The 15,608-nt window shown below is 45.2% G+C and overlaps 1 protein-coding gene across 2 annotated transcripts in view; it reads left to right on the top strand.

Annotated features, from left to right (window-relative positions):
* Positions 1-15,608, top strand: part of GFRA1 (GDNF family receptor alpha 1) — a 236,893-nt gene that overhangs the window by 61,730 nt on the left and 159,555 nt on the right. Inside the window, exon 5 of one of the 2 annotated variants that reach the window (XM_004374870.2) lies at positions 4,387-4,401. The exons of the other annotated variant lie outside the window; for it this stretch is intronic. Coding sequence (XP_004374927.1) covers positions 4,387-4,401 — 15 coding nt within the window. The remainder of the gene's footprint in view (positions 1-4,386; positions 4,402-15,608) is intronic. 2 annotated transcript variants of the gene reach the window in all.

Below are 15,608 nucleotides of genomic sequence, written 5' to 3'. Positions count from 1 at the left end.
CAGCACAGAAACTACCTTCTTCTCATTTATTTTTCGTTCTTCCGGCCATGAATCATTTGAGCCTGAGTCTGGAAGGCCATTTCAGTCTGGAAAAGTGATATTTTAAAGAAGGTACTCAAGCCATTATTATACAGAGCAAAGAGCTAAATGATGCTCAGGATGGAATGATTTATGCCACAGACCACGAAAGACATAAATTCAGAGTGTAAATTGCAAGAGAGCTCATGTGCAAAATTGTTGCAATATTTATATGAGTGTTTATTAAAATTTACATTTGAATAAAAGGTGCAAAATGCAAATGAAGCTGGAAAAGGTTTTTTTTAATAAAAACTAACGTAGCTTATATGAAAACCAAGAGAGGTTTTTGGAAGAGAAGATATTGTACTGTATGCAGATTTGTCTGCTAAAGCGTGAAATACACAATCGAATTGGAAGGAATAAGGTCACCCAATCCCCGCCTGAATTTTCTTCCTCCCTGCCCACTGATACTTTCCAGTGATTCAAATCAGTGCTGAATTTCGAAGGAAGTTCTCTTTGTCAGAGGCCATAGAGAGGAGGTTGAGGATTCTGGACGGATGTCGAGACGGGATCCGTATTTGAAAGGCTAATCTTATTTCGCTGATGTTTTCAAGGGTGGAAACTTTTGTCTGTATTCATTAGAGGAGAATGATAAATCTCTAATTTGTACTTTGCTAATAATAGGGATGAGCTTTTGTGCTTCATTAAGGTTAAATGAATCTCGTGTAGTCCTGGCGCAGCCTTTAACTCTATGTGTTAAATTCCAGAGTTCTCCGGGACTCAGTTTCCTCATCTGTTAAATGAGGGGAACGGGCCAGATAAGTGGTAAGGCAGTGGAGCCCTCTCTCCCTCCCTTCTGTTGGGGAGCAGGCCGTGCCAGGCCGTTAGGACCCACAAAGGTGATTAAGACACAAAGCTCTTGTCCTTAGGAGCTCCTGGTCTATGCAAATAACTAATTAGGATATGAGCTATAATTGCAACATGCACACATTACTGTAGGAGCATTGAGGTGGAAACAGTGAGCTTTCTCTGTGGGGACAGGCTCTACAAAGACTTCACCGTGGTGGTGACATTTGAAGCCTGAGTAGGAGAGCTTCTTCAGGTGTGCAGACGGGTCAGAGGGTGGGTGGTTCCGACTGTGCGCACCAGGAAGTAAATGCAAGTGAACTGGTATATTTGGGGAGCTGCACGCGCACCTTCTTACGGTCTCTGGGCAGTGTCAGGGGACTAGAGGTCAGCGGCATTCCACTGCTGTGTCAGAATTTGTACTAATGATAAATTACTGAGGTTAGAGAATAATATAGAGCATGTATAAATTAGAGCAGAGTCAAGGTTGTCCTATAATAGCACCAATATAGTCCATTCACATCCCAGTTGGCTTTGTTGAATGTAAGAGAATGGGTGGTGCTTTAGCCAGCTCCCAGGAATTGTGAGTCTGCTGCCGCTTACCTGCGCCACAGCCGTTGGCCTGGGTGTGCCCTAGGGAGGGTGTGTATTGCATGTGAATAACACCCCTTGTGGAGGTCATGTGTGTCCCAGTAGAATGAAAACTGCCCCGAGGGGTATTCTCCTTGCAGTCTGTTAACCACCCCGGGGCATATTTCATTCACACCATTCGTGGGCCCTTGGCTCTTTGTGGCCTCCTAGGAGCTGATGCTACAGCTGTCGACAAAATGCAACATTAGAAGTTGATGCTATAGTTCTTACTTATTAGTTTTTCAAGATGAAAATAACTTTACTTTTAAAATTCAGATTATCAATGTAAGACATGTGCTTTGTTAAAAATTAAAATAATACAGAAATACTACCACACCATCAGCTGCCATTGAGTTGATTCTGACTCATGGTGACCACGTGTGTGGCAGAGTAGAACTGTACTCTGTAGGGTTTTCAGTGGTTGTGATTTTTCAGAAGTAGATTGCCAGGCTTTTCTTCTGAGGTGTCTCTGAGTGGATTTGAACCGCCTACCTTTCAGTTATGCTATTGATATTTTCATTCAAACATAATCAAATGCTTTAAATAATCGTTTTAAATGGCCGCACCATAATCCATTGCATGGTATATTATTTTTTGTTTGGTACCCTATTGGTGAACAATTAGGCAATATCTAGTGTTGTGCCAGTATAAATAATGCTGTGATGAGCATACTTGTAGACTTCTTTTGTACTTTTAGTTATTTCATTAGATTAATTCCTAGAAGTGGTATTGTTGGGTCAAGGAATGCATATTTGACATTTCCAAACCAAACCCATTGCCACTGAGTTGATTCTAACTCATAGTGACCCTGTAGGACAGAGCAGAACTGCCCCATCGGGTTTCCAAGGCTATAATCTTTATGGAAGCAGCTGCCACATCTTTCTTCCATGGACTGGCTGATGGGAGATCTTTCGCTTAGCGGCCGAGCACTGAACCACTGCACCACCAGAGCTCCTTCCATTTTCATACATACCTTCAAAACTATCTTCTAGAAGTTTCACACTATTCTGGCTCACATCTTTGCTGTCCGTATCCATGTCCGAGTCTCTGCCCTCTCTAAGTTACTGAATGAGAAAGTATGGGCAGACAAGGACACTTTAGGCGTGACTGAGAGATGAAGCAAGGTGAGCCTGAGCATACATGAGAGAGATCAGAAAGTACCTGGCATATGTACATATGTTATCAAAAGTTATGTACAAAAATGTTCGTCACAATTCCTAATTGCCAAACACTGAAAACAATCTAAATGTCCATCAGCATTAGAATGGAGAAATCAATTATGGTGCGGTCACGCAGTAGAATACAATATAGCAGTGAGAATGAATGATTGACCACATGCTATGACATGGTTGACTCCCGCAATCACTGTTGAGCAAAGAAGCCAGACATGAAAGAAATACATAATGTATGAGTCCATTTATGTTAAGTTCAAAAACGAGCAAAACTAATTTATGGTGTTAGAAGTCATGATAGTGATGACCCTTTAGGTGGATGTTAGTGACTGGGGGAGCACAGGAGAGTCTGGGGACAGAAAGTTTCTTGATCTGGGTGCTGATTACACAGGTGTGTCCACCTACTTGTACAATTACAATTTATGCACTTTACTGTAAGTATGTTATGCTCCAATAAAAAGTATACTTAAAAAGAGTAATGGGAGGGCCAGGTGGCCAGATCAGGTCAGCTGGATTATGCTAGGATTCCCGTTCTTTTCTGCTTGTTGGAGCCATGCATCCCTCAATTTTTCCCAGATGAATTCTTCCTCATACTTGAGGAGTCAGTTCCAAAGTCACTTTCTCCAGGAAGTCCTCCAGGACTCTCCGTCTGGTTCAGCATCTCCTCTGTGCCCCATGGACCTTGCCCTTATTCTCATGCCGTGTTCTTTCTGCCTGCTTGTTGGGTTCATGTTTCTCAGTGCCATACATAGTGCTTGGCATATAAGAGCCTCCTGAAGGTTTGTTGAAAAAAAAAAGTTAATATTTTTTCACCTTTTCTAACAGGCTTTGACCTAGGATTTAGTATGAAGACCTGATATTATTACTTGCGGGTTATAATGTAGAGAATTCATACAAAAGTTTTGTTTCTGTGATTTGAATGAAGCTTTAGTATATTCCTAGGCACTTCCTCTATTTATTCTCTTGGTATTGTTGTTTGTTTATAAACTAAGTCAGGCAGCTTAGTAGTGGGTAAGAAGATGGTTTCTGGAATCAGACCTACCTGGGTTCAGTCCTGGTCCATCCTTTCCTCTTCTGTGGCCTTGGATGGGTTATTTAACCTTCTGGAGCCTCAGTTTCCCCATCTAGAAAATGAGGATGATAAATAGGGTCACTGTGAATAATAATAATGATGTTAATAAAAGCTGCCAAATTTTGCATGTTTACTATGTGCCAGGCACTATTCTAAGCCCTTAAAATGTATGACATGATTTGTTTAATCTTTCCAATACTCCTGTCTATTTCGTAGCTCAGGGAACTGTAGGTAACACAGTTAGCAAGTGTAGAGCAAGGATTTAAGCCCAGGGGGTCTGACTCCAAAACCTGAGCTCTTAACCACCGCCTCCTATGTTAAAGGAAATAGTGTACGTAGAGTGCTCAGGCTAAACCCTGGTGGCGCAGTGGTTAAGAGCTAAGGCTACTAACCAAAAGGTCGGCAGTTTGAATCCACCAGACGCTCCTTGAAAACCCTATGGGGCAGTTCTGCTTTGTCACGTAGGGTTGCTGTGAGTCGGAATCAACTCCACGGCAGTGGGTTGAGGGTGCTCAGCAGAGTCAGCATATGTTAGCCGTGATTATCATCATTGTCGTTTGCAACACCATTATTAATATTCTTTTTCTCTCTCTCTCCCATTCCCTCCTCTCTTCTCTCCCCTCCCCTGTTTTTGCTCTCTCCTGGCAGATGTTTTTCAGCAAGGTAAGTCTCACTGCATGCTCTGGGTTTTCCATTGACGGTGCTCTTTTGGGAACAAGGGGGGAGTCTGTTTGCAGAGGCTATGGGATTTGCATTCTCTGTGGAGATGTCACATGGGCTTTAGGGGGCACTATAAGGACGGTGGCCTGAGGGGGCCTGAGGCCATCAGCCACACTCAGCTTCTGCTGTCCAGCCTCTGCTTCTTCCTCTGGATCATGCTTGGGTGTAGGGTGGGGAACTAGACCACTGAGGTGGGGTGACTGGGGAGCAGTCTATAGCTGGACCCCTGGAAGGGGCAGGACTGGTGTGGGGCTTGTAAGGCTGGCGACGAGCAGCTATCTCTGGGACATGTCAGGTGTAAGATCTCTTAGCAGTAGCCCCCACCCCCCGAGCCATCCCTCGGGGTTGCTGCATCAGGGCTGGCCGCTGCTCTGGTTAGGTCCCCATATGGCAGCTTAAACGTGTTGCTGTCGTGGAGGTGTGGTCAAGACTATGGCTGCCTGGTCACTTTGTGCTCTTCAGCCCAGCTGTGCCTCATCCCCTCCCAACTGGGCCTATGACAGGGCCAGGTGTGGGTGTGCAGTGTCTTATTGCCCGACCGCCAGTCAAGGTCACGTGTCCTGGGGAGCCGGAGATGGGAAGCCTGAACCCAGACTGCATCTCCTGGCCGAACTGGCAGCTATAACACCCCGCCGTGTTTCAGTCCGCCATTAGGATGCTCAGCCACTGAGCTCTGGCTTGCAGGAGGAGACTCACAGGTCATGGCATCAGTTAACCTGTTAGACACACGTTAAGAGGGGCCGCCTTGTTTCTCTTTGCTATCACAGTTTGAAACGACTTGATGAAAGTGGCAGGGCATAACTGTTTGCATTCAAGCTGGGAAAGATGTTTGTAACACCCATCTGCTATGCCTTTCTTGAATCCAGGGCTGCCTTAGAATAAAAGAGACTGGTTTAAAAATAAATCCAGTCATTCCATAAATAGCTTCCAAATAATCTTCCAGGCTCAATATTTTCACCCTAAACATGCAGTGTGTCACAGGGAATATCTGCCTGCTCCCTCTGATAGAAGCGCAGTGTGAGTTACAACGGTGGGACTGTTGTGTTGTCTTTTGAGTCTGAAGTCATAGACCTACTTCTATAAATAATTCATAAATCCCAGCAAGCTATAAGTAATAAGTTCCATTTGGCTGAGACTAAGAGATGAGCAAAATTGAAAAGGTGCTGTGTCTGTTGGTGTCATAAAAGTCCTGCTGTCAGGGCCCGTTGCTGCTGTGAGTTTTCTGCCTTGACAAATTGGGGGTTCAGTGGGATGCTCTGGGAAGAGAATATTTTTTCTACGAACTAGAAAGCCAGCACCACGCAATGTGGAATTGCATTTCTTCTCCTGAGACACAAAACGTGTGAGCTTAGGTAGCCTTTCTAGAGCGTGTGTGGCGAGGCTTCTAGAAAATGGGGGGAGAAGAGGCTGGTATCAGATGTGGCTTTCTGGGCATAGTGATGAGCGTTCATGGTTGTTGTCCTGGGTATCAGAAAGGCTCATCAGATCCTTTGTGTAAGTTGGCCTCATTTGTTAATCAGTCATGCCATTCTGTGGATGGGATTTGCCTGTCAGTAACAATGATATGCAGAGCAAAAGTTGTAATCATCTACAAATCACTGGCTATCTAGACTTAATAGCATTTACCGGAGATGGAAGCCGCTCGCTATCCATTGCCCTGTATGATGGCATGGTGGCTGCTCCCTTATAAGATTTTACTAGGATTTCAGATGGAGAGAACTGAACTCGGCTTTTGTGAATTATTACATGGCACTGGCCTTATTGCCCCATCTTGTATGGAGACACGGTCTCTGAAATGATGGCATAGAACTCGCCAGCCAGTACCTGCTCCTCCCCATGCCTTGCTTTTGTTTCTGGGCCATTCTGCCTATGAAATTAATGCTCAGTGAAATGTACAGCCAGTGGCAGTCACATTAGACCAAGACAGAATGTTCTGTGTCTTGCAAACAGAATCTAAAACATGATTTCCACAACTTCTTCTTTGGTTAGAACCCAGTGCCAGAATTGTTCCATTAGCTGGCAATATGGGGGTGAAGCATTGTCCTAGAAATAAACTGGCAGAAAACTACGTGGCTTCAAATGAACAGATGCCACTGAACCAACCCCTGAAGCCCATCTGCACAGTGGCGACTCTGAGTAGCTCTGCTCCCCTGACCATAGTGTGGCATCCAGGCTCTCCTTGTTTTGGCGTGGTCAAGGAATCCTGGGAAGTCAGGGGGGATGCTGCTTTGGAAATGTGTGTCTCCTGCAGTGAGTAACTGAGGCCCCTTGACCCAGAGGAGTGTGTTGCTCTGCACTGTGGCAAGCAGAAGAAGGAGGCAGGCTTGCAGCTGACAACATCAGACATCCTCTGAGGAAACAGGAGTTATTTCCTCTGGATTGCATTATCTTTTATTTCACTACAGATCAATCTTGTTATAGCAGGTGACAGCACTGTGGCTACTGCTGGGTTTTTCTCCACACTATCTGTGGTGTGTGCACGTGGGAGGGTGTGTCTACCCTGCTCCTGTGCCATTTCATAGCTTATTTCAGTTCTTTCATCTGTGAATGCCACTTGCCGTGGTGTGTAGACCACTGGCGATGAGAACAGTCAAGGACTCGTGGGGCCCACAGCTGGGCCTTTCAAAAGTGTGAGTTACAGGGCCATGGGGCCACATTTTCAAGGAGGCTTTAATTGACGCACATTTCCAGTTGTCCACAGAGCTCACGAGGTGTTGGATGGCTCTCAGAAACTCCGACGTGCCACAGAGCTGCTCTTCACAACATCAGATGCGATGGAAAATGCTGTCTGTGCACACGTGTCTTGAATTTTGAGTTTTAGAGCACTTTGATACCAATCATTTAAGAATGATGAAGTGAGGACCCCACATGCACACCTCGTTTGAAGTTACTGAAGCACCTTTTGAATGCTCGTCTGTAGGCTGAACCTTGATTCTGAAACCGAACAGAAAACCTGAGTGAGTGGCTTGGAAATCAGAGCAATAGCACTCAGCAGGGCGCTGTAAAGCGTAAGTGGGCACAGTGTAAAGATCTCACCATTGAGTTAATTCTCTGCCTTGTGCTTTGAACTGAAGTCCCTTAAATACTTCGAGACCAAAGAGCCATATCCTCTCCTCCTCAGTTGTCACCTGGATCTTGCTAATGAAGAGGTTTTTGTTTTGTTTTGTTTCCCCAGCTTGAACACCATACAGTCATTTACTCTGCACGCAGTAAATATGTGCCAGGCACTTTCTAGGCCTTGAGGCTAAGGGAGAGAAGAAGACAGCAAAGGCCCCTTTTCTGTTGGAACTTCCAGTCTAGGTTGGAGAGGTACTTGGTAGCCAAGTATGGACATAAATAATTTCATAGAGGGATAAGTGTGGTGAAGAAAATACCACAGGGTGATGTGATAGTGGCTGGGAGGGCCATTTTAGATGGGGTGACCAGAGATTGACAAGAAGGACCAGCTACTAGAGGACCTGGGGGAACAGCAGAGGGTCCCACAAGGGAAACATCTTAGGCAAGAACAGCCTAATGTTCCAGGATAGAAGGAAGCAGGTGCTCGTGAGTGAAGGAGAGAGTCGAGGGACAGGAACAAGGAGAGGAAGGCAGGGTGGTAGTCTAGGGTGAGAGCAAGGAAGTCAGTGGCGGGTTTTAAGCAGAAGAGTGGCACCATCACTGATGGCTGTGAAAACGCAAGAACGTGCGTGGAAAGTCAGGACGGGGGCTCAGTGCGGAGCGGGCTCAGGTGAGGCTGGGATGGGGCCTGCCCATAAGCCCTGACGGCTCCATTGGTTGATCTCTGTTCTCCTAGGCAGTGACAACAGGTAGCCGCATTTCCAGCCAGCTAGCCTCTACTGAGTGCCCACTTTCTGCTTGTTTTGCCTGTGAAGAATCTTGCGCCCATGGCTTATACCTCCTCTCCTGGTGGCCCCATGCACAACAGAATGAAACTCTGCCTGGTCCTTGGCCATCCCGATGATCAGCTGTGGATAGGACCTTTGTGCTCCATAGGGTTTTCATTGGCTGATTTTCAGAAGTAGATCACCAAGCCTTTCTTCCTAGTCCATCTTAGTCTGGAAGCACTGCTGAAACCTGTTTAGCATCATAGCAACATGAAAGCCTTCACTGACGGACCGTGGTGGCTGCATATGAAGTGCATTGGTGGGGATCAAAGCCTATTCTCCTGCACAGAAGGCAAGAGAATTCTGTCACTGAACCATCACTTCCTTCTCTCTAATACGTACCCACATACATTCATGTGTGTGTGTAAATGTATCATATGTTAACATATATGATACATATACGTTGTTTTAAATCTCAGCTGAATATGTTGCAGAGGAAAGGTAGCAAGTCCAAGGTCTGTAGTCCGTAGTAGAAGGAAAGGGGGTCCTAGGTTGTGGCCTCCTGGAGACCACATGCCCATCTGCCGTGGGAAACCACCCCCAGCTCCACAGATTGAAGCCAGGCAGGAATTGGGGCCCAGAGTTGCCAGATCCTTGGGAGAAGCCAAAAATCTGAGATAGTACGTAAAACTTTATTATTTTTAAGCTTTTAATTAAAGCTTAAACAAAGAAACTAAACCTAACTGTGGTCATAATGGTCTCTAATCTCAGGAAAGATTGGTGGGTATTGTTTAGGAAACCTGAGTTTTGCTCCTGGCAGGTTTGCTCCCAGTGTGGGGGAGATTGGGCCAGTTGTTTTGACCTCTGGCCTTAGTTTTCCCATTTGTAAAATGACCTATTTGGGCTTCGTGCTCCTGCCATCTTGAGAAGTTTTATGTGGATTTGAGTTAACAAAGTACAGAAATACTCACAATGTGAAATTCCCATGCTACAGGATTTGGTTCTTCTCTAGAGAACATGGGTGAAAGCAGAGGAGTCCCTAGTGGCTGAGAATTAAGGTTAAAAGAATGTGGGTTTAAAAGTGCAGCCTACTCGCATGGCCATTTTAAAACATCAGTTCTTTCCCACATGGATTAATACTGGAATTCACAATGGATGGCATTGCTTTCATTAATTTGAAGAGGACAATAAATCATAGTTTGGCTTCTGGCAGCCGAGCAGCCTGTTAATTGTTGGGGTGGGCTAGTGGTGACAGGGGACCGCTGCCATTTATAATGTGTTTGACTTGAGCTCTTTTGCATGTTTCAAACTTAGTGGTCAAACTGCTTGGACTGGATGGTAGGTTTTTCCCAACCACTTCAGAAACCGCATCTATTATAAAGCTCTGACCCCTTAGCCATGAATTATGTTCCCCTTGATAATGTTATACACTATGATCTTTTTTTTTTTTGTGGGAGTAGGATTTGGGTGAATAAATTAAATCTGTTGTAACCATTTCTAGGTAAAAGTCCCAAGTTGTCATATGATGGTTAACTGATAAATGAGAAAAATATATTAACCTTTTTATGGTGGAAAGTGGTTGGTTTCTTGGTCACGTCTCCTATATGGTAATATTTACTGTGTATGTAAACCATCTCCCCATTCTGTCCAGAATCAGTAGAATATTCTGAGTCACGTAGGAAATGCATCCATCTTTCCAGCACAAACGGAACAACATGACCATTTAATTTTTCATAGATTCACTTTGCGTGTATGTGTGATGTATGAGGAAAACGATAACCATATTTAAATAATCACATTCTCCAAGGAGCTTTATCACATTCAGCAGGGGCTGTGCAGGGCCGCCTCTTCCCTGCCGGGTAACCTTGGACGGATTTTTCATTGGAGCAAATTCATTGTGTGCCCACTCCAATCCCAGGGCATGAGTTTGGGGGTGGTTTTAGAGCCTCTCCTCCCAGTAACTTGTGCTTCAAAATTGCCAGGTCAAAATGGGGGAAACTTTTAGGTGCTTCCATTGTTATGGTTGCTAATAAGAAGAGCAGTTGATCCTTTTTTATCCTATTGGAAGAATAATGATAATGATAATGCCAACATTTGTGTGCCACTCATATTCCAGACATTGGGCTAGACACTTTACACATTTTCTCATTGAATCCTCCCCCAATCTTTATAACCAGTAATCCCACTTTACAGAGGAGAAAACTGAGGCACAGCGTAGAATTATCTAGGGATAGTTATTTAGTGAGTGAAAGAGCCAGGATTTTTTAAAATTAATAGACTTTATTTTGTTAGAACAAGTTTAGCTTTACAGAAAAATTGTGAAGACAGTACAGAAAGTTCCCATATATCCCTATGAAAGGGTAGGTATAGTAATAGTAGTAGCATCAGAACCTGTCTAGATTCAAGGGGGAATAATGATCAGGAGCAGACCAAAGCTGATTCCCATGAGGCAGAGATCAGACATACTTCCCCTCTCCAAACTTTTTACCAATTCTGACACCAGCCGTCCCTCCCACGGCACTCTCTACTTCTTTGCTGGGTTTGATAATTCCTTGCAATGGCCACACAGAACTCACAGACCATACTTGCAGTTAAGTGGTTTATTAAGGAACAAGGTAAACTTGGGATTGGGATCAGGAAGCATGTGTAGGCAAAAGACTTCCTTCTTCAGTGCAGGACAGCTGTCTCAGCTCCTCTTGGCCGGACAGACCTCCTCTCAGCCACCTGAGGACAGGCTTTTCTCAGCCCCCTCAGGACAAGCTCCTCTTGACCCTGCCACCTGTGACCACCAACACTGCCACGGGGCCCCTTCTGGGCCTGACACTGCCGGCTCTGCCTGAGTCTGTCACTGTCTTCAGTGTTGCAGACCTTTAGAAGGCTACTTGCCTCCTGTCTCTCTCCGCTTCTCTCTTCTTTCTTCCTTTTGCTTCTACCTGCTGCTGCTTTTCCTGTTTCCTGTCTGCTTCCAAAACCTCTGTGGGGCTAGCTGTATGTATACATAAACACCTGATCAGTTTCAAGGCATGGCCCTCCCACCAGGGCCATGAACTGACCAATCCTTTCTTGGTAGGCCACAGACATTTCATTTGCATAGTAGGCTGCAGGCACTTCATTTGCATAGTCTATTGACTGATCCCTGCAAGGTACATACTGGTCACAGAGCAGGCTGCAGCCCAGGACCAGACAAAAAGTATCAAACCAAGTGTTTACAGCTTACCCAGGAAATGTAACAAACTCTGGGGTATACAACTAAGGCAAAGGTAACTCCTCAGGGCTTAAGGAAAAAACTCTCAAGCTGTTTTTCCAAATAACGAAGGAAAAAGGCCACATACAGGAATTCATTTTACCACATCCCACACCCAGTTTTCCTTGTAGTTAAAATCTTACATGAGTCTGTTGCCATCAAGTCAATTCCAACTCATAGCGACCCTATAGGACAGAGCAGAACTGCCTCATAGAGTTTCCAAGAAGCAGCTGGTGGATTCAGACTACTGACTTTTTAGTTAGCAGCTAAGCTCTTAACCACTGGGCCACCAGGGCTCTTGATACAATCTTATGTTAGTGTGGTAAATTTGTTATAGTTAATAACCTACTCCCGATACATTGTTATTAATAACGTCTAAAGCTTATTCAGTTTTCCCTAGTTTTTTATCTTGTCCTTGTGTGCTGTTGAGTCTGTTCTGACTCATAGTGACCCTACAGGCGGAGGTGAATCTCCCCATAGAATTTTCTAGGCTGTAATTTTTACAGGAGCAGATCTTCAGGTCTTTTCTCTCATGGAGCCACTGGGTGGGTTTAACTGCGACCTTTCGGTTAGCAGTGGAGTGCTTAACCATTGCACCACAAGAGCTCCTAGTTTTTATCTAGTGCTCCTTTTCTGGTCCAGGATCCTATCCAGGATCCCATCCAGGATCCCACGTTACATTTAGTCATCATGTCTCCTTAGGCTCCTCCTGGCTGTGAACGTTTCTCAGACTTTGCTTGTATTTGATGACAGTTTTGAGGAGTACTGGTCAGGTAGATTGTAGGATGCCCTTCTCTTGGAACATTTCTAATGTTTTTCTCATGAGTTGACTGGATTTATGGGTTTTGGGGAAGAAGACTACAGAGGTAAAGTGCCGTTTTCATCACATAATATCAGCATGGCTTGTCACTGTTAACGTTGACCTTGATCACCTGACTGAGGTAGTAGTTGTCAGGTTTCTCCACTGTAGACTTACTCCCCCTCCCTCTTCCGTTCTGTACTCTTTGGAAGGAAGTCACTGTGTGCAGCTCACACGTAAGGAACGGGGAGTTATGTTCCATCCCACTGAGGGCAGAGTATCTACATAAATTATTCTGCTCAGGGGATTTGTCTCTTCTTCCCCACTTATTAATTTATTCAATCATTTATTTATGTCAATATGGACTCACAGATATTCATTTTATACTTCAGGTTATAATCCAATACTACTTCATTGATTTTGTTGCTCAAATTATTCTAGCTTTAGCCATTGGGAGCCCCTTCCGTTGGCTTCTGGTGACCCTTTGACATACCGTTACCATTTTTTTTGTTTGTTTTGAGTACTTTCTTACTTTCGGACACTAATTGGTGTGTATCCACATCTATAAATATTTCTATATGTAATCAACTATATGTATATTGGAGCCCTGGTGGCACTGTGGTTAAGAGCTCAGCTGCTAAGGAAAAGGTCAGCAGTTCGAATCCACCAGCCACTCATTTGGAAACCCTATGGGGCAGTTCTACTCTGTCCTGTAGTGTTGTTATGAGTCGGAATCGACTGGACGGCAGCGGGTTTGGTTTTTTTGTTTTATGTCTATATTAAGTTAGACAGGAGCTCTTACTGATGTCTCTAACTCTATTCCATTACCACATGGATCACTTTTGCCTCCTGCCCTTGCTTCTCTGTAAATTGCCACTCCGACGTTAAGAAACCGGAGGGAGGATTTTGAACCCAGGTAGTCTGACTTCAAGACCTGCAATACGCTATCCTGGCTCCTGTAAAAGGACTTTTGTCTACCCCTAGCGGGACACAGTCACAAATCCTTGACTTTCCTGAGTCTCAGCATAGTTTGGTTGAGAGGGATGGGTTTTTTAGGAGCCCTGGTGGTGCAGTGGTTAAGCGCTCAGCTCCTAACCAGAAAGTCTTCAGTTCAAACTCACTAGCTGCTCCACGGGAGAAAGATGTGGCAGTCTGGTTCTGTAAAGATTACTGCCTCGGAAACCCTGTGGGGCAGTTCTACTCTGTCCTTTGTGGTCACTATGAGTCGGAATCGACTTGAGGGCAATGGGTTTGAGTTTTGGTTTTCTCTGCTTCTGCACCAGACCTAGGCTTCTACTCATGCCCCCACAACTGGTCCTGGCTCCACAAGCTTCTAGGTAGGTGTGCCTTATCTAGAGCAGAGGCGGTATTGCAGAGGGCCTTGTTTCTCAGTATAGGCATTTGCACTTTATCCTGGGGACATAACAACTGGTCTGTTTCTAATATCCCAGCTATTGAGTGCAGAAAGCCCCATGCACCTTCCTTAGATTGATTGCTGCTCATTGGGAACAGGATAGATCCATCCTTTAAGCCACCAAGTTTGTCCTGGGGACAGTAGGAGGCTGTGGTATATTTACTGGTTGAGTAGGGGGTGGTTGTGGACGTGATTGGCTGAGCATGTTGGTCTGTCAGAGCTGCACCCAGCTGCCGGTCTCCCCAGCACCTCCCTCTGACACCCCTTCCCAGATGTGCTGATGCGTACTCCCCTGCAGAGAGATGTATGCTCTGACTTGGAGGCCCGCCAGTGATGGCTGCATTAGTTAGCTGGTAGCCGGGGCGCCTGCGGAGACAGGTAGCGCCCGTTTGCCAGTTCTCCCTGCTACCTCCAGTACACCTGATCCTCTCCAGCCCAGCAGTTAGGGCGTGGGGCTGCATGAACCCCATGATGTCAGGGAGCCCCACTCCCGCTGTTTCTGGATTTCCAGAAGCCATAGAGTATTGTGAACAACTGTAGTTGGTCCATTCAAATGTTTTTGTTCGTAGCTGAAGCGATCTTTTGGGAAGCATTTTTCGAATTGACAGAAATCTTTTCCTTGTCCATGACAGTGAGTTCGATGACACTACCTCCTGCAGGTGGCTGGATGTGGGCGCTCATTGACAAGCAGCTTCTAGGGGACACTAAGGCCAGACCTCCTCCCCCATCTCACCTCTGTTCATCTAGGTTAGGCTCCACCAGCTTGATCCCAATTCTTCCAGATGTTGTCTATGCCTCTTTGCCTTTGGGTCTTTTGATTCTTCAATCTGATATTTTCTTCCCCTTTTCAGCAGCCTTTGTCCTGTTCTGCATCTGCCCTCAGAACAGTGTCCGGGTTCTGCCATCACGGTGGCTACAGGGGTTGGGGCTGCTGGGTCTTCAGCCTGACCACTAAAGCCTCCAATGTGTGTGGGGGAGGCTGACTCTCACTTTCTCATGGCCCCCTTTAAAGTCTTACTGTTACAATATTCAGACCCATCGTGCCAACGTTTTACCTTGAGATAGTTGAGACGGTGCCACCCAGCTTCCCTTCTAGATAGGCCCTAGCTCCTGTTCACCCTTCAAAACTTAGCCCAAGTCCTCTTTGCTGGGCTGCCTCTGACTCATCCCCACCCCCTGATGGGGAATTCTGCCTCCACTCTGGAGTTACTCATTGCCTCCCCAAGCCTCCATCAGCACTTCTCTCACAGTGTGTAATGATCTGCTTGAACATCTGCCTTCCTGCACCAGATAGAGCTCCTAGAGAGAAGGCACTGTGCCTCTTATTTTGAATCCCTAGCACTGAGAGCATAGTAGGTGCTCAGTGAACGTTTGATAATTAAAGTGGAAAAGAGGAAACAAGGCTCAGAGGAAGGCATTTTGTGTATGGCTGCAGTGTGTGTGCATGCGTGTGTGGGTGTACATACACATCTTTTTTTTTTAATATTACAATTTTTTTTTATTGTACTTCAGGTGAAGGCTAACAGAACAAATAGTTTCTCATGAAACAGTAGTACACATGTTGTTTTATGACATTGGTTAACAACCCCACAACGTATCAACCCTCTAACTTCTCAACCTTTTTTTTTGGTGAAAATATACATACCCAAAGATACACCATTTCAAAAAATTCTACATGCACAGTTCAGTGACATTGACTACGCTCTTCCAGTTGTGCTGTTATTCTCACTTAAGATGAAGGCTTACGGAACAAAATAGTTTCTCATTTAACAGTTACTACAAATGTTGCCCTTTGACAACGGTTAACAATCTCACAACACATCAACAATATCCTTACTCAACCTTGGGTTCCCTATCATCAGCTTCCTT

The sequence above is a fragment of the Trichechus manatus genome, unplaced genomic scaffold, assembly GCF_000243295.1.
Source record: "Trichechus manatus latirostris isolate Lorelei unplaced genomic scaffold, TriManLat1.0 scaffold00031, whole genome shotgun sequence".
NCBI lineage: Eukaryota > Metazoa > Chordata > Mammalia > Sirenia > Trichechidae > Trichechus > Trichechus manatus.
Note: the sequence above shows the minus strand (reverse complement) of the source record. Positions and strands in the feature narration are given on the sequence as shown.